At 38.3% G+C, this 24,039-nt stretch overlaps 1 protein-coding gene across 1 annotated transcript in view; it reads right to left on the bottom strand.

Moving 5' to 3' along the window:
* Positions 1-4,014: 4,014 nt before the first annotated feature.
* LOC133108653 (protein lin-28 homolog B-like) overlaps positions 4,015-24,039 on the bottom strand; it is a 28,776-nt gene continuing 8,751 nt past the window's right edge. Inside the window, exons 3-4 of the mRNA XM_061218287.1 lie at positions 13,064-13,251; positions 4,015-4,351 (exon numbers count right to left, since the gene is read on the bottom strand). Coding sequence (XP_061074271.1) covers positions 4,015-4,351; positions 13,064-13,251 — 525 coding nt within the window. The remainder of the gene's footprint in view (positions 4,352-13,063; positions 13,252-24,039) is intronic.

A 24,039-nucleotide genomic window follows, 5' to 3' on the forward strand; every position in this document is an offset into this window, starting at 1 on the left:
TTTCTCTGTGCATTCCATTTGGGTATGAATAAACCACAAAAACAAGTGTCACCACTAAATACTGGTATCTTCTAGTCAGGTTCTCATGCTGCATGTGACCAAAGTGACCTTCTTCACGAAGGAACACTGACGGGAAGATGGAGGACGGGGACCAACCTGAGGAAAACCTCAAATGGTCAGACCCCCACAGCATCACAGCTCGCTGTACAGAGCTGAATTTTCCACATATGAATTCACACAAAGTATCATATGAGCACGGTCACATGGCATGGACTAGGTCTATCAGAACCCTTCTGTAAATCTGACTCAATTAATATTTTCCATCTAATAGAGTCAGAGGTCCTTGTTCATTCGACTGGTTAATGACTGGACGAAGAACGTTCTAGGTCAACCGAGGTTGACTGTATTAGCATCACTTTTCTTTCAAACAGGAGAAATTTGTTTGATGCAACCGTTTAAGGTTATCGGTGGCTGTCAATCAACTGGCACTGAAACACAACCATTCTAGTCCCAATCAAGATCTCAACAAATTGGTTTGGAGGGGGGAATCTTAATACTGTGGAAATAAACAGTCAAGTTAACCATCCTCAAACTGATACTGATCTGGAGACCAATAGTCGGTCATCAATACTTCATTTTAAACATGGCTGGGATGGTTGACCTTTGCAGTTACACTTCAGGAGGAGCAAGACATTTCAGTCACAGCTTGTAAGCAGAGGTACTGGTGCTGACTGCCTGGGCCCCACCTAGGTCCTGCATGCTGCTGTCCACAGGACAGCTCAACAACTGTAACAGGACCAGGCATGATGAGACACAGACATGGCCCGTGAGGTCATAGGTTCTCTCAGTGGTTCTAGAGAGTGGTCCGGAGCTAGTTCTGTAGAGGTTCTAGAGAGTGGTCTGGAACTAGTTCTGTAGGGGTTCTAGAGGGACCTGGAGCTGGTTCTGTAGAAACTGGGCCCTGTCAGCTCTGAATGGCTGAATGAACATCACCATGACAAAGACTAAAGGTCTGTAGGCCTTCATGGTTTGCTAGTTCAGGAACCCTTTCTTTGACCACTAGGGGAGCACACATTCCACTCGCAAGCCCCACACCAAGGATAATTACATTGGTATTTATTGAAAGGCTGAAGGGAATTTTAAAGACAGAAATATGTCTGGTCCAAATACAGTTATAAGACAAAAGCAGAAACGGACTGTGTTTAGCAGGAGACGTGCTCTGGTGAAAAGGTACATTCCCTGCTCTTTCAACACCACAGAGCCCTTCCTGGACTTGACTACATCTGGTGTAGTCGACTAAAACCCAAGCCTTGTTATTTAAGGAGACTGCAGATCGTCTAAAGCATCTTAAAGCGTCATTGGACTGTGTGGCCCTGGATGACCGGAGGCCCCCCTCCCCCTCCTCCTCCTCAATGAGTAGCCATGACAACAGGCATCAGTGTTAAACAACAACGGGATGAGGGCCGTTGTCGTCAGGGGAAACGACAGTTTGAAAGGAGACTCCACTCATGATAAACACATGGGACTGGACCAATGAGCCCCTGCAGGCCTGGTGAGCTGGGACACAGCGGAACAGAAAAATGAGGTAGGCTTTTGTTGTAAACAGAAAAAAAATACAGATTATTGTCATCAAATCTCTCGAGCCCACACAGAAACCAGGGGAGCTGGGACCCTGATATCAAGCACGCAGGCTCGGTACAACACCACTCTACAGTTAATCTTATAGGAAATAAAATACAAAAAGTGTCATCTGATTATCATGTATGACTATCTATAACTCAGAGGTAGTTACTAATATCAGTACATAAACATATATAGATAAAAACTAATTCTATGTTTTGTTTGAGTACATAGAGCTGTATGCAGACGATTCCCAAAAGAAAAAAGTACACTTTTTTTGGTAAATTCCCTGAGAATAGTTCATCCTGAGATGCATTGTGGGTAAAAATACATCATACAAAAATGTCTAAGCCACAGTCAGGGATTGTGTTTGGTTTGTGCTGTCATTTGTGTGATTTTGCTGAACACTTGTGGATTGAAAACAACGCTTACGAACACATGCACGCACACACGCACTCATGCACACACACGCACAAACGTGCGGACACACACATTCAACAGCTGCATTACAAAATATCTCAGTGTTGAACATTCTGCATTCTGTCTGTTTTTGTGAGTAACAGGGATTACCATATACTTCATTCCTTCAACAAAGCCAATAAACTTTGGTATAGAATCTCAAAACTGAACTGCAAGTCTTATACCAAAAATAATTGGTCGTCTTTTCAATCACATTATAATATAAGGAAAAGTCATTTGATTTGTCAACACACATTAGTTTTTTTTTTTTTTTTTTTTTTTTTTTAAGTGGTTCATCTTCTGATATTGTGATGACGCACTTTTCGATACGCAGGTTTCACATTCAATATCGTCAGAGCAGAGTTCTTACATCATTGGTAAGCTTTTGAGAAAACCTTTAGAGAATTCAAGTGTCATCATATATGAACCTACACCCTTGTTATTCCTCATTTCCACAAATCTTCACTGTTGAAAACACAAGCAGCAGCATGTCATTTTCCTGGTAAACAGGTAAAGGTGCGCTGTTGGCAATAAATGTGTGCTAGTCACGTATATGTGAAGAGAAATTCACGATGGGTTGAGGTGATAGGCCCAAATGCTGGACTGAGGTAAAGGTAGAACATCGGCAAGTAAAATTTAAGGATGTGCTTAAGGCATATAGAGGTAAATGTGCTGTTGGTTGGTGAAACTGAGGTAAAGTGTGCATTGGTAAAACTGCTTACTGACAACCGAATTCAGGCATGTGAAACGGTGCTCCCTCTAATACAGAAATGTAAATATCGGTACATCTGATATGCTTAAAAATTAAAAGTACTTTTGTAGATATATTAATATACATATATTCAGAAATTAAATTAATTATTTACAACTGCAACACAGTTTTACTTAACAGCCAATCACCCATGTGTCTATATTAATAAAAGATGGGCTTTTTTTTCCTTTTTGCAGTTCAATCTATCAAACTAGCCACAAATATTAGTTGTTTTACACTGCTAATTACTGGTTAACTATGATAACACAAGCTAGGTGTAAACGTCCATTCTGAGAGAATGGCCCGGTGAGATTCTGTGGGAAAAGGGGGTGGTCGCAATCCTTTGCTCGCTGTGTTTGTATTTGCAACAGGACCAGACTTGAACTTCCAGTACAAACATGCTCAAACATTGTTTGAACATCCGCCTCGACATCGGGGTTTCTGAAGTTTTGACAGATTTCTCATGAAACCCAGCAAGAAGGGCAACTCTTCTGTGCAGGATTCCAGCAGCGTGATCTGGGAGATTTTTCTGGGAGTCTGAACGGGGACAGGAGCAGGGAGGGGGAATTGCCGTGATTAGGGCACAGAGCTGGGAGGAGTTCTCTGTGAGTAATGGCCTTCACTTCCTTAGGTCCTCGCCACACATGATGAAGGTACCAAATACAAAGCATCCTTTGGTTTGTTCAGATTGGGTTAGCCCTACAAAGAGGGAAGGCCTGAAATGACAAGTATAAAAAAATACAGTAAAAAAAGAAAAGAAAAAAAAAGAAGTAGCTTAGAGCATGGAAACCAAATCACTTGGAAAGTAATTATCAATGTGATCGTTTGGAATGCAAAACCTATGGAATGGAGGTGACATGGCTGAATCCACGATGAGGTACACGTTAAAAAACGAACACAAAAAACAAAGAAACAACAACAAAAAAAAAAAAGTCAAAAACAAAACATATCATTGTGCGTCTAAATCCTCAAGGAAGCGTTGCGGTGACTGCCTGGATTCTTTCAGACAAATTCACAGTCTTTAAGACAGTAGTCGGTGTCGGGCTTCTCTGTGTCAGAGCGGAGAGCTGTAGCTGCACGTAATGGGGCGATTCTTCACCCTGTACTTGTGTGGGTATGAGGTAGATGCTGGGTGCCGGGTAAGGACAGATGGGTGTGAGGTGATATTTCGGATATTAAGGTGATCAGGTCTTTTTCCTCTTCTGGACCGAAGGCCCTTTCCGTGCAGGATCTTCCGGGGAGCCGGACGCCTTGCTGTTCGGGGAGACTTCCTGTGATGAGCGTCCATGCACATCCCTGGGATCCTGTGGGTAAGGGGGGAGGGCGGAGGCGGAGGTAGAGGCCTGTAGGTCTGTGCCTAGTCTTCCCTGAGAGCTGCAGGAGGGTGGAGGAGGGGTGAGAGTCTTGTGGGGGCAGTGCGCCACCATGTGGGCAATACTCTGGCAGTAATGGCATTTCTTTGGCTGCGGTGGTAGGCTGCACTCCTTGGCATGGTGGTCCAGGCCACCACAGTTGTAGCATCTGGGAAAGAAAAGGCAACACAGTTAATGACATATTAATACATATATATCATGTATATAAAGAAATTACTAGAATCTAATTTTACTGTGCTATTGTAATACCAATACTGCATAGCCTAAATTAATTCAGTAAGATTTTATAAGCTACATGCTTTTGTTTAAGAAAGCAGACGAATATTTTACAGCTCATAAGGAATGAGCTTACCCTCTAAAACCAACTGATTCTTCACCCAAGTACCTAGTGGTCCTGACTTCGGAAAATCAGTACTTTTTTAAATTTAATTTATATTTTTGTAATAGGTTTTCACTTTTGTTCGGCTAACTATGTTTCCGGTTGACTGCGTTTTAAAACAAGTCCTTCGATTCAACATTTCCATAAGATATGCAGTCTTTTTTCACCATTAGATGGCAGCATAAACCAATCGGGCTGCTAATGGTTTACCATGCACGAATACCCAAGTGATGCTCATTGTCGGCTGCAAATTGACTCGTTTTTATATGCTTTTAGATATGAATTTACATTCAAGCATATGATCGATGCATCATATGTTTGAACTGTAATATCGAATGAAAACACTGAATAAATGCGGGAATTTTGATAGAAAAAAATTGAAAAGAAATCGAAGGTATATGGACAAAATTGTATTTCAAATCATGAAAAACCTTGAGCAGTATCAGAAAAGCCAAGTCTCAAAGACCTCAAAATCACATTTCTCCACAGACACACACCAGTGATAACCAATTCAAGGCACATTTCAAATTGTAAAAACACATTTACATTTGCAGGGGGGTATTTAGCTGGAGGAGGGACAAGCTGGAGTGTTGCATTTATTCTTCCTCGTAGTTCGAATTTCCTAATCGATGTCCAAGGGCTCCCGTTGTCAGCTACTGTGTAGGCTAATGCTGCGCGCTCGCTCTCGGGGAAGTCGCAATTGAGCGGAAGCAGCCGCGCTCTGCAGGCAGCACACAAAAGGGCGCGAGGCACTTCCACTAGAACAGCTGTACAGATAACGCCTTCCACTGGTTACATTTTCCACGCAAAATGTCACCACGCTTAATGTAAAACCGTCATCTTGCAAAAGCATTCAGAGATAAACAATGGGCTTCAAATCAAATAGGCTACACATCCCTCCATGGCTGACGGCGTAAGACAACAATGCTGTTCATATATGTATTGTCGTTAGGCTATCATTAGCCTACCTTGCTCAACGGATGTTAGCTAACATGTAAAGAATTTAAAAGTGACTCATTTAAATGAGTCATGGACGTCGACTTTTCGTTGCTTTTGTGCAGGTTTCAGTGTTTTTTAAAGGAAGGAAATAAACGAGTTTACGAGCATCCAATGTTGATATAAGGTCAAAAGTGGACCCTTGGTATAATTGTTTCATGTATTACAAGATAAAGAAAAAAACATCGCTCAAAAAGGCCGGAATCATTCTATAGGGGGTTCTTCAGTTACCAGGAACTTCCTGTAATGTGGTGGTGTATGGTGACTCGGGGTCATATTTTAGCATTATTCTGTAGGCTATCTAAATATAGTCTTCACCATTCGGCAAAAGCAACACAAGTCACATAGGCCTACACTCGTTTACAAGGTTTTTGGTGTATGCCCTACAGGGGAAAGGCGAACATGGACAATTAAGTCTAAGTGTTTATTTAGGTTATTTGTCCGACTGCATCAAATTATTAGACTACTTGATCGAAGCACAATGACCTACAGAGACGTTTCTTGAAATGTAGCCTAATCATATTCAGCCATTTTTTTCTTATGAAAGCAATATTTCAGTTTATTAACTGCTCAAGATAGAATTATTGTTTACATTTTAGGGAAACATTTGGGCTATTGTGGCCTACCTAGTCCTATATTAAAACCTTCTCCCGTTTTTAAATGAAAACATTTAATCAATTTGCTTAATGCCCCTTGTTTCCAGGTCATGGTCCTCCTGCACAGATCAACATTCAAAAAAATATTTTGAAATCCGATCAAATGAATTACAATATCGTTATCAACGTTCACAATTCGCCTTTATCGCTTCTGCAGCAAACTACCGAAATCAAAGGCACGATAACTAAATGCTTTTAAGTTAAACGTCACATCTTGCATCAGAAAGGATTCAACTTCTGGTTCCAGAAATTACCATCTCAATATATCCCTGTAGGGCTTGTGGAACTACCCATGACGCATTGAAAAGCACGTTAACCTATATAGTCAACAGTCTAAAGAAATGCATTCGAATATAGCCTATCGCTTACACGCCTACGCAGATTTTATAAGATAGCATACCCTCAAACACTTTTTTGTGTAAGAAGACGGCGAGGTTACTTTATTGAGCCTGGTTCCAGTAAGACATATTGAATTCAACATCTACACTATAGCCTCCAGAAAATATGCACATAGCCGATGGGCTATAGACAATGTTGCCAGTTCGCCATAGGTCTAGAAAGTCAACGTGCACGCTATCAATACTCCCGTTACAGGTAAAACTATTCTCTAGGCTATGTAAAAACAATTACATAAATAAAATATACCGAAGGACAGTTGGAAACGATTCGGTGTTTATCAGCTGATTTAAAAAAGAAACAAACTCTTCCGCGTGACTGAGCGCGAGGCTTGCAGGGGGTCCCGCACGGTGGCATCTTCAATTAGAGCGCGCGAGGGGAAAGGGGGAAGGGCACTGGAATTCGGGTTTCATTCGCACTCGCTGCAGTTCTTGTGCTTGGGGCTGTCTACCTAGCACTACCCCAGCCTTCCCTTCCCCTCCCCCACGCACATCCCCAAACTGCCACTCATTAGCTGCTAAAGCGCAAAACCGCTGCTCTTCAAAGACAAACCATCTGCGTGCCCCAACAGCGGCCACGCCACGATCAATGCATTTCGGGTGGCCATTAACACGGTCGTACGTTTTTTGTCAGTATTAATATCTTTTTTATAATAGCACTTTAAAACGAATAACCTAGTTACAATCTAATCTCGAATAAGGAATATGACACAACCCAATATAATAGGCTATTGGTTTAAACAACAGATGGGTTCCATTGCCTTAACGTCAGTAGATTTAATATGTGCATTTTTAGAAACTACTAAGAATATCCATGTTTAAAAACAACCAAAATCATCACTCTAGCCTACAACGTTGGTTTTGTTCACAAAGAGCACATTGGTTTAATTGTGCTGTATATGCTATTCCAATTTTAAAGAGAAAGAGGGAAAAAAGGCAGTTGCACATTTGGTGAAATGTTGAGCTACTATGCCATGCAGATTTTGATTGACATTGAGCCTACCAATATAAATTATACGCATTATACCATGCCTACATTCCGCTATGCAATGTTTCCCGATTGTCACTGCACATTAATAATGACATTGTCTAAGGTGATGATCACCATTATAAACATGCCTGTTTAAATAATGAGTCACAAGGGGAACAATAGAATTCGTGTTCGAGTTAGCAGTAGCCAATTTATTATTCTTTAATTCACTACAAATCATCCTTTAAACTCATTAAATTATTCGCATGAGTGACCAGGTTAAAACCGACGAAGAATTAATTAATGTTATTGTTTCATACAATTAAAAAATGAAGAGCAAACAACATTATTCGTGATTTATTTATATATATATATATATATATATATATATATATATATATATTATATATGTAATATAATGTTGTGAGAATGAACGACAATCACTGTATTAAGATTTGTAAAGTTGTGAACATCTTTCGCCACAAATAAAACCCAGGGCATTGCAGAACGCCAATATGACCAATCACTGACTATACTTCACAGTATAAAAAGCGATAGTATGAAGCCTATTCTATAAATTAATAATTTTTTAATTAGTCCTGAATAGTTCAATTGGCACTTTTAAGCACATCTCCTTCAGAATTACACAAATATAAGTAGGCTACATAAATAAAACAGAATTTATAACCATAAAAACACAAAAAACAAACCAGGAAAGCTTGATGGAACTGGGAACAGATTAAATACAAATTCTACTCTGATATATTATTATTATTATTATTATTATTATTATTATTATTATTATTATTATTAAACAATTACTGCTACCACTAATAATACAAATAACAAATAAAATAATACATAGGTAATTCAATGAACAATAGAGTAGACAAAATATATAAATAAATAAATAAATAAAAGAGTTAAGCTTTTTAAATGCAGGTAATGAAATACTTTGTGTCATATGTGAGACAGAGCTTTCAAAAATCTGATTATTGGTTTCTGAAACTTTTAAACTAATCTGAGCTGCCATTTTGGTACCAGGAACTTGCTTTATCTGTGTTTCTGCCAGTGACCCAGAAAGACCAAAGGTCAGAGGTCAAAAAAGACAGACCTCAAAAATGTCAATTCATGCTGGAATAGCTTGAGATCAGAATAACAAAGTTTCCCATTTTCTCATTAACCTCTTTTTATACTTTGCCGTTCTTTATAGATTTTATTGATTGGAATAAGTGATTATTTCAAATAACCAAAAAGTCACATTTCAGTTTGAATGATATTCAATGATGCTATCAAGCTTCTAATCTAACCCTTTACAATGAATCCAAGCTCTTCCATGTATTCTTATAAACTGTCATTTTCATTATTCCACTGCACATACAAACAGTATTTACTTGATGAGACAAGCACAAACAAAGTATCTAGTATAGCACTCACTTCATCACACAAAATGAATATCCTCATAAACATTTCATAAATAAAAAAGAAAAGATATGGACAACACAATTTCCTCACAAAATCTCAATCACGCATTAAACTATGCATTTTATCACTGAAAATAACAAACATTAGATGACACATATGTAACATTGAAATACCAACCAGCCATTCACACCCGTTTCCACAGGGTCAAGTACCATACACCCATTTTAACAAATGCAATTTTTCCAAGACAGATTCCAAGGTTGTAACCAGAATTCTGGATTTATGACATTTTAATAATATCTTAAAAATGCGATGAAACATTAATGGTTTACCAAATAGAGCTAGACTTAAGTCTTTATTATCGCACAGCAGACCTGTCTTTCCATTTCACCTGACCAGCCGTACCTTTCCATTATTTCACTCCTGACCTGCACTTTCAGATTGTTTTATCAGATGCACCATAAAGAACATAATGTATAGTCTTTGGACAAAATAGTATAATCTGAAATACCCGTCATATTGAGTATTTGGCAAATATCGTATTCTGTGAGCCATAGGTGATCACCAGACAGTGGGTATCTTCCCTACAGTTTTCCGTCAGGCCCGTACTACAGCCATGTTCAGTTCCTGTTTGTTTTTGTGGCATTTTGCCTTCGGTTTTCTCCTCAGCAAGTGAGACACACGTTCAGTTTCCTTCAGCACAGGTGATTGTCTTAGCCAGTCAAGGACATTCCACTGTTTGGCCATAAAGAATGTTTTGTTTTCACTGTATATTTGGGATTATTACCCTGCTGCAAGATGAAGTGCCATCCAATGAGTTGCGACATTTGGATGGATCTGTCCAAATACGATGTTTCTGTACACTTTAGAATTTGTCCTGCTGCAACTGCCAGCAGTAACTAAATCAACAAAGAAGAGTGAGCCAGTTCCAGAGGCAGCCATGCAAGCCCAAGACCAAACACTACTTCCACCATGTTTCACAGATGAAGGGGAGTGCTTTGAGCAGTTCCTTCTCCACACTTTCCCCTTTCCATCACTTTGATATAGGATAACACCAGTCTCTTCCGTCCATAGGACTCATGTTAGTTTTTTTAAATGTTATTTTTTAGCAAACTCTAATCTGGCCATTCTATACTTGAGGCTCTTTCAGTGAACCCTCTACAGTAATGTTCTTGTTGTCTTCTCTTTATGGTAGTCTGTAAAACATTTATGCCATCCTGGAGAGTATTCTTGATTTGTTCAACAGTTGAATGAGGGGGTTTTCTCCACAATTTAAAATAGTCTTCAATCATCCATGGCAGTGCTCCTCTGTGGTCTACCAGGTTGTTTGCTATTGGTGAGCTCACCAGTGTATTCTTGCTTCCTAACAATGTATCAAACCGTTTGTTTCATGATTGCTGGCCTTCTTGTATATGAACTAGCTTTCTTGTGCATTTGCTAATGATGCAAAGACACACAGCCGGAACAAACCGCTAAACAGGCAATTGTCCAATTTTGCTCCACTAAAAGGGAGAGAGCTTTGTATAAAAAGGCTCCAATTCTTAGGCTGACAATTCTGCGATGAAATCGCATCACTCTGGCCTCCCACAACAAGGGGCTTGTGGCCGTGTATGTGTTCTTCATATTAATAGCATTGGCATGCCATCGAATGTAGGAAAAACCTTCAGAAACCCAAATGGATTATTACTCTAATACCTTTTTGATCAATCACACACTCAATCAAGCAATCAAATAACTGAATAACAAATATCAATGAATAAACCGATTGTGTGTAGCCTACTAGGCTATCCATTTTCTTTGTGTCATAAAATGATATCACATTGAATATAGGCCTGGTGGCTGGCAAATTGAAAAAAAATCTCTAAACTGAGTAGTAGCCTACCCTACTCAACCCTAGTTTATTTTGCTGGATTAACAATCAAACTAATTTTCAGAATAATCAAGACCAATATGTAGCTTGTAGTGTTCGAGAAATTATCATGACAAAGATGAGATTGTGAGATTGTTACCAACGACAGCAGTAATCAGAATAATTCGAATAATAAGCCTGTAGCAAAAAATTCCAAATCTTTCGCTCACTTTGTAGTGTCTGACATTTAGTCAAAACGAATTCAGGCTAGCAAATTAATTTACAAAAATGTTCAAACTGCAGTCTTCGAATGACATACTAACATTTTATGTTATCATAAAGTGGATGAATGTGGAAAATGCTGCACAAGTTTACAATGCAAAGAACAATAATGCATTCTCAGAATAAAATGGTAGGCTAATCGTTATCTATTGGTCTTTGTTATTGAGTGAATCAACAGTTTGATTGCTAATCCGGCAATCGAGGGGTGGGGGAAAACCCCTGGTCGCTTCTGATTGCTTTGCCTGCTTGCCATCGGCAGGTATCTCAAAATAACTTGCTGATGCGAAAAATCTCCTCCCATTGGAAATGAATGGGGATGATGCCTCTGTATATGAAAATACAGAGGCAAAACAAAAATGAGTTGCTTCCATTATTCATCAAGTTATAATGCAATTATCATACTCCCAATCCACTTCTTCTTATTCAAGAATACATTATTGAGAACAAATTATTAGGATGGCATTCGTACCACAGTCACCAAACCTAAACCCAATCAAACATCTGCGGTAGCAGTTGAAGAGGGAAAAGGCCAAACATCAACAGATCATCTATGGGACGTGCTGAGATGAAATGGAAGACAAAGTGTTGCATAAGCTGGTGGAATCAATGCCAAACAGAATGAAGGCAGTAAACAAGGTGAAAGGCAGACACCTTTTACTTTTCTTTATTTTTTTTAAAGAATACTGCTTCTTCTGCTGCCTGCCCAGAGAGCTACCAAAAGCATTCTCAGTTACAGAGCTTCTTCACTACTTCCCACACGATATGGCACTGAAATGCGTATTACTATCACTGCAGCCCACTTACTTCTGCAAAGCCCAAAATAGAGGCCGATTTGCCATGTAGGGACTGTTAGTAACACCAATGAAGGTGCACAATCGCTGTGCTGCGGTCCAATTCAATCACTCCCACCAAGTATGATGAAGTCATCAGCCTAGTATTACATTGTGGTGTAGCACATTGTCAGCTATAGTTCTGAGAATGCTAAAATAAATATATAAACAAACTGCAATAATTAATAAAAAATAAAAAATAAAAACTCAGAAGATCAGGCCTTACAGTTACAACTGCCAAACTGTATTCAATTTCAAATAAGCTCATCTGGGAACCACAGACGAAACGTGTAGGCTTTGTTTTTTCCTCCTCACACAAAGACCAAGCAGAAAGCAGCATCTACAAACTGCATTTAATTAGTGAATATATACATTGCGTAAACCTTAATCCCAGCAGCAGTTCTAATACTGCTCAAACAGAGGAAGCCAGAAAAATTAATGTGCATTTTATTTATGATGCCTTATATTTCCATCATTTCAAGATAGAATCTATCGTCATTGTGTAACAATTCTCTGGAAATGTTTTATTTTCGTAATGCTGTTACAAGGCCAGTGAGAGAGTGCTTTCTCCTTTCTCCACATGAAACTAATGCAAACCCTAAAACTGGAACATTTGTGCCTACAAACAGACACAAAAATAGCTGCAATTTAGTGGGTAAAGCCTTACACAATATTGCTATAATACCATGGCAACCAGCATTGACTCGCGTGGCGACAGCCGCAGCGGAAAACCAGCCATACAATCCGCCGAGAGGATACAGACATTTTACAGTCCTCTAATAACTACGCCAGCCCCATCCCCCATCCCACACCCCATTCTCTTTAGCCAAGATGCTAATATCAAACACATCACTGACCAATACCATACAGTCCAATATTTGCCGCCTTCATTTTCATTAAGTAATCATGCGCGTGTGTGTGTGTGTGTATGCATGTGTGTGTGCGAGTGTGTGTACGCGTGTACGCTTGTGCATCAAGCACAGGTTCGTAATCCCCTGTACACGACACCCCAACGCAGATGCCTGAACTTCAGCTGGACACAACATCTCTTTCCAGCATGCACTGCTCTCACACTCACCGGTCTCCCTTTGGTTTTCGTTTCTGCAGCACGGTCTTCCCTTTCGGTCTCCTCTCGCTCCCGGCGCAGGGGCCGCCCCCGGGGCCCGTTACCCGAAGAGACTCCAGGCCCTTGGAGGACTTCTTAAAGGTAAACTCCACAGGCTCCCCCTCTTTCAGACTGCGGAACCCCTCCATGAAAAGCTTACTCTGAAACACAAAGTGCAACCCGTCCATCAAATGCGTGTCCCAGAGCTGTCCAGCACCACGTGTGACAGTGCTCTACTGAGAATAAAAGCTTGTGTGTGTCTGTCGGAGATGACAAACTAACAAATAGTTTGAAGTAGTGGTAAGTCTTCTTTAAAAGTAGATCTATATTATTTTATACTTAAACTGAAAGTGAAGATGAAGACAGCATTACTGAGAGTAGGCATGGGCTGACATGGAATTCTGATGGTATAACATTAAGAAAAAAATACAAAAGAATCACTTCTATAAAATGTGTTCTTTGTAAATTGCTTTAGGTAAAAGGCACAAACAAATGTATGATTATTGGTATAGTTATTTATGAAATATATATACAATAGGAATAATTCCAGTACAAAGACAGGACTGCTGTTTCCAGTGTTATATGCAAGTTTACGAGTAATTGAAACCATCGTCTAATACTGTCAAAAACATATGAAGAGGTTTCAGAACTGAACTGTACAACTACACAATTCCAAATAACATAGAATTTGAAAAATGTAAGATATTCTGACAAATTACTGGGCATTCCCAAATGAATCAGCATTAAACAGCTAATCAGCATTAAACTCCATATGCAAATAATACCCAATTCACTCGCAACTATTAATGCAACAAGGGAATCTGCAGGGAATCTCATCATTTAAACAATTAATTACACTGTCTATAGAGGTTGTTCAGCAGTAATGTTCCATACATATTAATTGGCTTTCCAGTTCTATGCAAATCATATATAGAATTTACTGAATTAATATAAAGATAAAAGAAACACATCCTGATTCTGTTATGAAAGCAACAGGTGTGGGATCTCGTATCATTTATAAAAGCTGTGGGAAGACAAATAATGCATGGAATGACTTTTAAAATGAAGTACGTATCTCTGTGCCTTATAATTGAGCAAACACAACAAAATAATAATTGTATTATCTGGAAAAATGGAATAAAGAACTACCGCAGCAGAGAGCATAAGCAAAGCCTGCATACATCTTTACGAGGCATCTCTTCAGTGCATTGAGAGCTTAACAGCAAAATACTCAGCATGTTACACGGTAAAAATACAGTCGAGTGATGCAGGGTAATTTGCATGATGAATTTGAATTGGTAGGGGAGGATGAAATCTGCATTTAATAAGTACTGTTAGCTCCAGGTACTGTTAGAAAAGTGATCCAGGATCAGCTTAATTATGAGGAGCTGTCATATAGTTCTGGTGAGGAGACCGTCGTCCCTGGCGACCAACAGAAAAGACAAGACGGACATATGCAAGTCTATATTCAGCGGTCAGCTGAAGGATTGCAAAAACCGAATGACGCAATGATACGAGCACTCTGAAAATACAGGTCTGTGATAGCTCAATTATATCTTCAATAGATCATCAGACCCTACACGCAGCGTAATCTCTCCATTCTGCTACCTCTGTGCACCTGGCCCTTCCCCCCCCTCCCCGTATCTGCACTTCCAGGTCATGTCTCCTGTCTGTTCTGGGCCCCCAGTGGTGCAATGAGCCTCCCGCTTCAGTCAGGAGAGCTGAGATCCTGCCCCTCCTCAGATTCAAGAGCCACCATTTTCTTTCTTCCCCTTTTGATTTCCTTTTGAGATGTTAGTGGTAGCGATATGGTAAGTATTGCTGTGTGAAGATGGGTTAACTGCACAGGGGCATTTGCTTTCGTTTCTAGTACTAATCTTCGGTTTGTTCAGCGGACTTTACACTTGATTATAAATGGGCTTTCTGTGCTATCTTGGTCATATCACGTTTTTGTATTCAGTGATGTTCTCTTTTGTAAATCACTGTGGATAAGGACATTTGGCAAGTATGCTTGGCACTTGTGATCAATGTTAATTAATTCACATTTTACGCCGAATGGTGTACATCTTTAATTAATCAAATTCCGCAATCAACATTGGCCTTGTGGGGACATTTCATATAATGAACAGAAGAAAAAAAAAACCTCATAGATATGTGTTTGTTCATGCTGTAGCAGCACAGCTTGAGTGTGTGAAATAATAGCTCTGGCAAATAATTCCACAAATATCAACAGAGCAAATAAATATTCATTGTGCATATATATTTTTCATCAAGGCTAAACACGTCAGTTTAAAAGATCGAAAAAGTAGAGCCAAACAATATAGACATGTACATAAAAGGGTGCAAACAAGGTCATTAAATTAACGTCTGTTGAAAGGAGCTCTATAGACGGTTTACCTGAAGGACAGTACTCTATGCCATGTAGAGTTTTTTTAATACCAGTTATTCTCCTATACACCGCCCCAGACAGCAGCAACGAGATGGCTGAACTGCTCAAAAGAGCTTGAATACAACAACCTTCATATAAAAAAGGCTGTATAAAAAGGAATGATGCAGTAGAGGCTCTGAAATGGCGGAAAAGGCAAAGATTGCTAGCAAGAGACATTATCGCATATTTGTAATACAGATTTGACCATTTCACTGTGTTGTTTCCATTTCATTAATTACTTCTGTTTCTTTGAGCCAATCATCTTCAGTATCTGACATTTGTGTAAAGAACCTACTATTTGCACTGATGATTTGGGTTTATGAGAAACCTGTCCTCTTCTTGTTCTGTAGGCTCAAACTCAGTGAGTCACCATTCGCATTCTAGAATCTGTTCATTCAGTGATTCAGAGTCGAGAATAGTATGCATGATTCAGAAATGGTCTGAATCATACTAGTTACACAACAAAACACTAGAGAATAATAACACTCAGAAAGGATGCAGGCACTGAATCAGGCCATTTAGTGGAGACAGAAAACCTTTTTCAACTTCAAATATACACACTCAATTGGACCATCATGACCTCACCCACCTCTGAACAACCTGTAATGGTGAATGCAGTGGCCTGCCATTTACAAAGGAAACCCATAAGCAGCAGCCTGTAGGTTCCAACACCAGGTGAGTCCACTGTGTGAAACTAGGCTGATTTAGTTCTCATTTTCAAAACAAATTTGCAAACTTAGCATTGGAAGCACATTGAGTTAATCAGATGAATACATGAAGTAGAAACATGGAAAACAGAAAAGTAATTTGGGGAAGCACCTTCACTTTAATCCACCATGAAGGGTAACTTGAAGGGTCTCACTTTTGTCTTGATATTTATACCTAGTAGAGACATAATTTACAGCTCTACTTACAGTCCTTGGCTTACCTGCCTGGGATGATCGAAACCTATTTCTTGACTTAGAACCATTTTATTCAAGGACATAGACAGGAACAATTCTCAGTGTATCATAATTTATTCTTCATTCATTTATACCGAAGTGATTTTGTTATGCTCTTCAAGTGCTTCACCACATTCTTATCTTCCTCTTCCACAATCTGCCTTCTCAAACTTTTATTGTCTTTAAAGAATTGCACAAGCTTGGTGTCTTCCCAGACTAGTCAAACTATAAGGCAAAATAACTATTCCTTTTCAGTTTCCATCACACCAACTTCACCATCGTCTCACAATGGATGCGAGCCGTCTTAGGTGAAAACAATTACTGGAGAACACAGACTATTGTGAAAAGTACGAACCACCATGTAGCAACGTACCAACATTTTCTAAATATACATGTAGGAATTTTGTCCCATCATTCACTCCTGTTCTGTCTGGATGTCAGCCTCAACCAATCTTTTTAGGGGTTGGGATCCTTTGGTACTGACAATGCACAGTACAAAATGGTTGTTCACAAAAATAATACGAGGCGACATGGCTCAGGCAGTAAGAGCAGTCGTCTGGCAGTCGGAGGGTTGCCGGTTCGATCCTCCGCCCGGGCTGTGTCGAAGTGTCCCTGAGCAAGACACCTAACCCCCAAATGCTCCTGAAGAGCTGGTCGGTGCCTTGCATGGCAGCCAATCGCCGTTGGTATGTGAGTGTGTGTATGAATGGGTGAATGAGAAGCATCAATTGTACAGCACTTTGGATAAAGGCGCTATATAAATGCCAACCATAATACAAAATCCTTAATCACTAATCAGTAAGGTACCCTCGATATGGGTATCTGTTAAGCCAATGTAACACGAGGGCAAATAAACCTGCCAATTTGAGGAGGCCCACACCACAGGTCCGTCTCTCCTGTTTATTCTTTCCCTGTATTGTTCTCCCCACACCTGCGGGGTTACACACCTTGATTACAGGTTAGCGCTTGGCCTCCCTGTGTGAAGAGGGACAAATGCCTCTCCTTATTCTCTCCACTGCCAGACCAGCTGCTCCAAACCACCCGGCCATCTGCACAACAGGCTTCCTGGGCCAGGGGAGATGCCGGGGCGACAGGTGTGAGAGCCAGCCAGCAGGGACTTCCAATTCGCCCTCTCTCTCTCTTTCAGCCATCATTCCCATCTCTCCCTCTCTTCCTCCATCACCCTCTCTCTTTCTTTCAGCCACCGTTCCCCTCTCTCTCGCTCTTTCTCCTTCACTCTCCCTCTCGCTCGCTCTCTCTCTCTTCACAGCTAGGGCTCATCCTCTACTACTCACCCTCCCACCAGGAACTTGCCGGAAACAATACAACGCTCCTATAGCACTGCGTGGAAGGTAAAAGAAAGAGAGGAATGAAAATAGGAGAGACAAAGATGGAAAGACATTTAAAGAACAAGGGAGAGAAGCAGAGAAGGAAGGGAGGGAGAGGGAAGATATAAGCTTAAAAAGAGAATGAGCAGAAGATAATCAGAAGGAGGGATAGAAGAGATTTTGAATACATTTTGTAGATGCATTTGACAGTTCTATGGTTCTCAATATAAAGTATTTAAATGATTAAACATTCCCCTTCGCCCCCTACCAGGAACCACGGCATCTGTCAATCCGTTCGGAGAAAACTTTATATCAGTTAATGACTGTAATTATTTACTTGATATGCAATCTTTCAACAGCATTTATAATAATAATAATAATAATAATAAAAAATATGCTTGTGAATACAGACCCAAGTGTAATGAGTGAATGACCACGTGATCAAAGTTTCATTCATAAGAAATATATGTTCCAAGCAATCACTTTCACTTGACTAGAACAGAAATAGTTAATGTGCCATTCATGTACACTTGGTTCAAATTAACTGAGGGTGAGCTATATTTGAAATCAAATGTGTTCAACAAAATAATTAAATAACTAAATAAACAAATAAACAAACACACTTCAAACAGGAAAATGTACTACCATTCATTAACTGTTATAGGACCAGTCAGAATAACAGTGCTGTAATGCCAGAGGTGATCAAACTACATCCAATGAAGATGAAGTTAAAAAAGGATAAACAATTTATATATATATATATATATATATATATATATATATATATATATATATATATATATATATAGACATACATACATACACACACATATACAATGAAGTTCATAGCAGACATTTTATATGCTAAAAAAACAATTTTCATGTCATACTAAATAACAAAAACAATGATTGATAAAAAGTTATATGAAAAATAGTTTATTAATTTTTCAGGGTTTTGGGGAACATCTAAATCTCTGCCAGTGCTGCTCAAATTACACAGGTCAATGATGTAGAAAAAATTAGAAATTAAAGCTAATTCCCAAAAGATCATAAATTATAATGTTTTAATGGACTTTTCAAAACTAATTTTATTCTGGGGTTAATTATTAAATGCATTACTATATCAATTAGTCAAAATAGGGGCAAAATAAACAAAACAGTTACTTATGAGTAACTGAGAATAATGTCAGATCACATAAGTAAATACGTGTAGTTTAATTTAATATTTCATTTAGAACAAGTCAATGATAATTTGTACTTTTTTTGAAAACACATTTGTTGAAAAACATTACCTTTCAAACCAACTGAAGAACTTGCTGTGACAAATGCAATAAAATATGCACATTTATCATGAAGAACTCACGATACTTTGAGGACTTCTTAATGACCAATATCAATGTAACTTCACATAATAAATCCATACAGTAGTATATACTGTATTATGGGGAGAATTAGAACTTAATCATTCCAAAACCCTCAAAACTATTGTATTTAAACATGACCCTTAAATCATTATTTAGACATGCTGAGCTGTGCTTGTAATGGACACCTGAAATAAGTGCTTGTACAAGCAAGTTAACGAAATCAGTCGATCTAAACAATCCATTTTTTTGTATAAACTCCGGATAAACATTCATCTTCATATATATTCTTCGCCCAGACAATATAAAAATCCTTATTTTCCTGATCAAACATGACTTAATACATAAAATGAAGGCGAAATGTGATCAGACACCCTGCACATGCTGATATATGCAAAAGCAATGTAGTGCTTTCTCCTCCCTTCAAACTTCACCACTTCCACCCATATTGACCAGACCCATCAGGAATACAAAAATCAATTTCCTACATTACGAAAAAACTTAATAATGATTTATTTGGAAGTATACAGCATGCTTCCTGGACACTCACACATCATTCCAGAGCTATTTTTTCCATTGTAGGTGATAAAAATAGTCACCCTCCTCAAGGTTAGACAAAGTCCTTTCTCAGTGCTGCCATCTGACCAACGGGACACCAACCTCAGTCCATCACGAGCAGAAACAAACCCAACCAATAAAAACACCACATGGCAATACTGCCAATAAGTGTCCCAAAATATGCAGAATGCGCAAGTACAACTAAAACTGATACAAACACAACCTTAAGGTAAGGAAAACACAACAGAGAAAATTAGCGCAAGGCAATTTAAACATAATAGATCCAAACAAAAATCCCTTCTTGCCAAGCTAAAATAAAAAGTTGCAACAATAAACAAATAATAATAAATGGGAAACACATGTTGTGCATTAGTTATGAACCTCTTCTTGTGTCGAAACCAGATAAATGACACCACAATGCAAGTTTTTACCTGAAAAATAATGGATTTTATTTTTCAGAATTTCACCATCTTGCTTTAAATGTTCTTCTCTGATATTGCTATTCTATAAATGGCAGCATCTTTTTATTTAAATGCTCTTACAGGTCTGCTGACAATCGTACCATTTAGTTCAACATAATTGAGGGTTTTATAATCAAAAAAGGCACAGACAGAGTGAACTACAATAATTTGCATAGCTTTCTCAGTATAACAAGGAGATGAACGGAAATTAGTGAAATAAATTCTGCAAGGAGCTGTCAATGAATTGAAAAGCTGTCCAGCTCATGTAGGTGAGACAAAAGCCTTCTGGGTAGTCAAGTCCAGTCTTGATGTAGTGCTGGATACTCTTGCTTAGATGTAGTTGCTAATTTATGTCATCATTATATCCATTTCAAAATAGGATAAATCTTTTTTCGGTGTATGCTCTTAATATGAATGTGCCAAAATGTCTAATATATTTTGTCGTTTGCATTAGAGGATACACTCCCCCCCTCCCCATTAAATAGACTCTGGCCAGAAAAACACTAGAATTTTCTACTACCTATGTTCAATGTAGAGAAGAACCAAAGAAAATATACAAATAAAAAATGTACTTCGAAAAATGTTCCAATAAATTTCCAAAATCAATATTATTTTTCAGAAATAATCTACAGCATCATTACCCGCATCCTATGAAAATAATGATACAAAATGTTGGTAGTACAATGCAAGAATTCAAAAATAACTGTCTTTAACAAGAAATCTGACCCAAAATATGCACTCTGAATACAAGGATTGCAAGTATTTGTGACCCAAATCTTGAATATGCATCAAATGCCCATGCTCCATATGTAGCTCACTTTAGGAACATTTCTTTAAAAATATGAGATTAAGGAACTTTTGTCAAGCTGCCTTTACAAAGGTTCAAAATGAGTTGGTGTTGTGTTGTTGTATGACTTTATCAATAAAATATCAAAATATTCTCACATTTCCATCTTTCCCAGACACTCGGTACAACTACAACAAAATATACATTTAAAATTTACATTTAAAAGTCCAAAATCAGCATTTCCACAGCTGGACTCATAGTTTGCATATTAAATGCAATTAGGGGAGCACAGCAGCAGTCAACACACTGCAAAAAATAGATCCATTACAAGATCCATCACCGCCCTAAGATGAACATAGCTACTCAAGAGCATAGATTTTCTCTTCAAAAGTAAAAAGGACACAAACACAAAATAGTGATTGCTTACAGTTCTAATACGATTATTACAAACTTATTAAACTATTCCAGAAATAGTTTAGTTTCAGCATTTGATAGTCTCACATGTGAGCTCTGTTTCTGTGCTTCCCTGGGCTCACAGCTCTGTTGTAACAGATCCGGGCTTACAGCTATTTGCTGGCAGGAGCCATTTTGGCTCTTTGGGTAGGGTGGGGGTTGGGTGGGTGATGGCCCTGCTTCCACAGAGATTGAAAGGATTAGGGGGTGGGAATCAGAATGTCGGGAGAGTCCTTTCTTCCCCCGGTGAGGACAGTCTGCCTTCAGAGCATTACAGGTACTTATAAACCCATTGTAAATTCCATAGGCTGTTACAGGTACTTCGTATTCTGTATACTAAAAATAGTATATCTTTCACCTATTATGGTTGTTGAAATCACAAATTTGTTGATTTAAAATGCCATACACCTCAGTGTTTTACCTTATTCATTGCTATACTACTGTTACTTACTAACTATCCTTGGGAAAGAAAATGTATAATCTATATACTTTGCACTTGTATCCATGTAACTCTCAAGTATCTCAAAATAAACATTAATCTGTTGCTTTAAAAGCAGTTGTGAACAGTGTGATGTTTTGGTTAGGTGCGATACTTCCCTGATAACTCATCAAAATCTGCCCAAGAGAGTAAATCTGCCCAAATATAGGTTTTTAGAGAAAACTACCATGTATCTACACTGTTCCCTGGCAGTGCTTGGGAAGAACATTCAACTGAGAAGAGACATCAGCCAATGACAAAAGCAATCAGTCCCTTCAATGGTGTCGAAACACAGAATTAGTTAAATATTAACTTGGTTATTGTGAACACCAAGGTGGTGTCTAATCTCCACAGAGGCCCAATATATTCATGTTTTATCAGAGATGATACAAATTGACTAATTAGCTGGCTTGAACACTTTTGTCACATTTGCTGAAGCAAAAGTAAAACTTGCTTTCGAATATAAAAATGCAAACATTTGGTTTTACAATAATATTAGGCTAAACCAAGAATTTAAACTAAATTTATTTAATGAGAAATAATATAGCAAAATGTCATGAACTGAGAATTAGATGGTTCTATCTGTGTTCTGATTTTTAAGCTATTGAGATTCAGATTATTAATGATAGACTATTCCATTTTTAAACCGTATGTTTGTATAAAACTATATATTTAGTGCCCTGTAAACAAAATATTTATGACCTTGTTTAAAATGTCAGTTAGAACCTACTCTCTCAGCTCACAATGCAGCACACAATTAGAATAATATTTAGTACTTATTTTGTAATATTTTGCATCTGCCAAATGCCATTAATGTAATGTAATGTACTTTCTTTTACAGACAAATCCAATGTTTGAATATTAGGATAACAGCCCCTTTCACAAAAGAAATACACAAAAAAATACAGGTATAAGGAAACAATGCAGGGTAGGAAAATTGAACATCTTAATTGAATTATTTTAAACCACAGGGCCATGAAACTGCAGGGGTGCAATGCAATACTCAAAAAAGGATGATACAAATAAACAGACTTTATAAATAAGTTGTAAGAACTATAAACATAATTTTTATTCATTCTTTTTAATGTCTCATCTTATATGGAATTGTCTTAACCAGAGCTTTTATTTCTGTTAATATTAATAGTTGTAGAATTATTGCCAATGTCAGTAGTGTTACCAGTTTTTTTGTTGCAATTGTCATTTTTACTTGCAGTTCGGGACAAATTTGGGTCCAAAAAAACAGAGAAATGTGAATGAGAACCAAACCCAGTTTCTTCTCAAAGACATAACCCAAAAATCATGCCACTTCTATCTTTTGCTATTTTTGCTGGAAGTCTTTTCCCCTTTCGGTATCTTGTATAGTTGTATAGGGCTGGTTTTATAAAAAGTATGATTATTGTTATTATCATTATTATCATCATCTTTCTTACTATTTTCAGTGCCACTATCTCTTTTACATAAAGAGGGGCTGAAATCCATGAATCATGGGATAAACATGCAAACAAAAATCGGATTGTGCACATGCATTATGTCTTAAAATCCAACAGCTTCATATACACAGAATATGGCCTTCAACAGAAATGGAAAAGACCTATCATTTGGCAAAGCATGGACCTTCACAAGCTGCATTAATCTGAAAGTAACCCTAGAAACATTTTTTCTCTACGCCAATCTTAGCAAAAGACCAATTAAACGTAAAACATAAATGTCACACTTTACTGCCATTTAGCAGGCACTCTTAGTACAAAGAGCAGGCATTCAAAATAAACCTTTCAATTCATTAAAACCACAAGCTGTTACCAGCTGTAGAATTTTTAATCACGGTGAGAGACATTTCAAACACAGGCTAAGGGGACTCCTATCCAGGTAGATACAGTTACTGAAGGTGTTGGAGCCAAATTATTCATTTGAGATTTATGTACACCGCTCATTGCAGAATTGTTGTTTGAATGAGATATACCAACATTATGCACACAACAATTTTGACAGAGAGTACAACATGAAGGTGCAGTCTCAGCCTCTGACTGAGGGGCACCCAGCAGGAACTTCCTCTCACTTCACACAGAGACCATTTCCCTGTTTCATATGAGTGAGCTTTCATTTCCAGGTCAAAGTTCACAGGTTCAAAATCAACCCCCACCCTTCTTCCAGTGG

This window comes from Conger conger, chromosome 1 (genome assembly GCF_963514075.1).
Source record: "Conger conger chromosome 1, fConCon1.1, whole genome shotgun sequence".
NCBI classification, from domain to species: domain Eukaryota; kingdom Metazoa; phylum Chordata; class Actinopteri; order Anguilliformes; family Congridae; genus Conger; species Conger conger.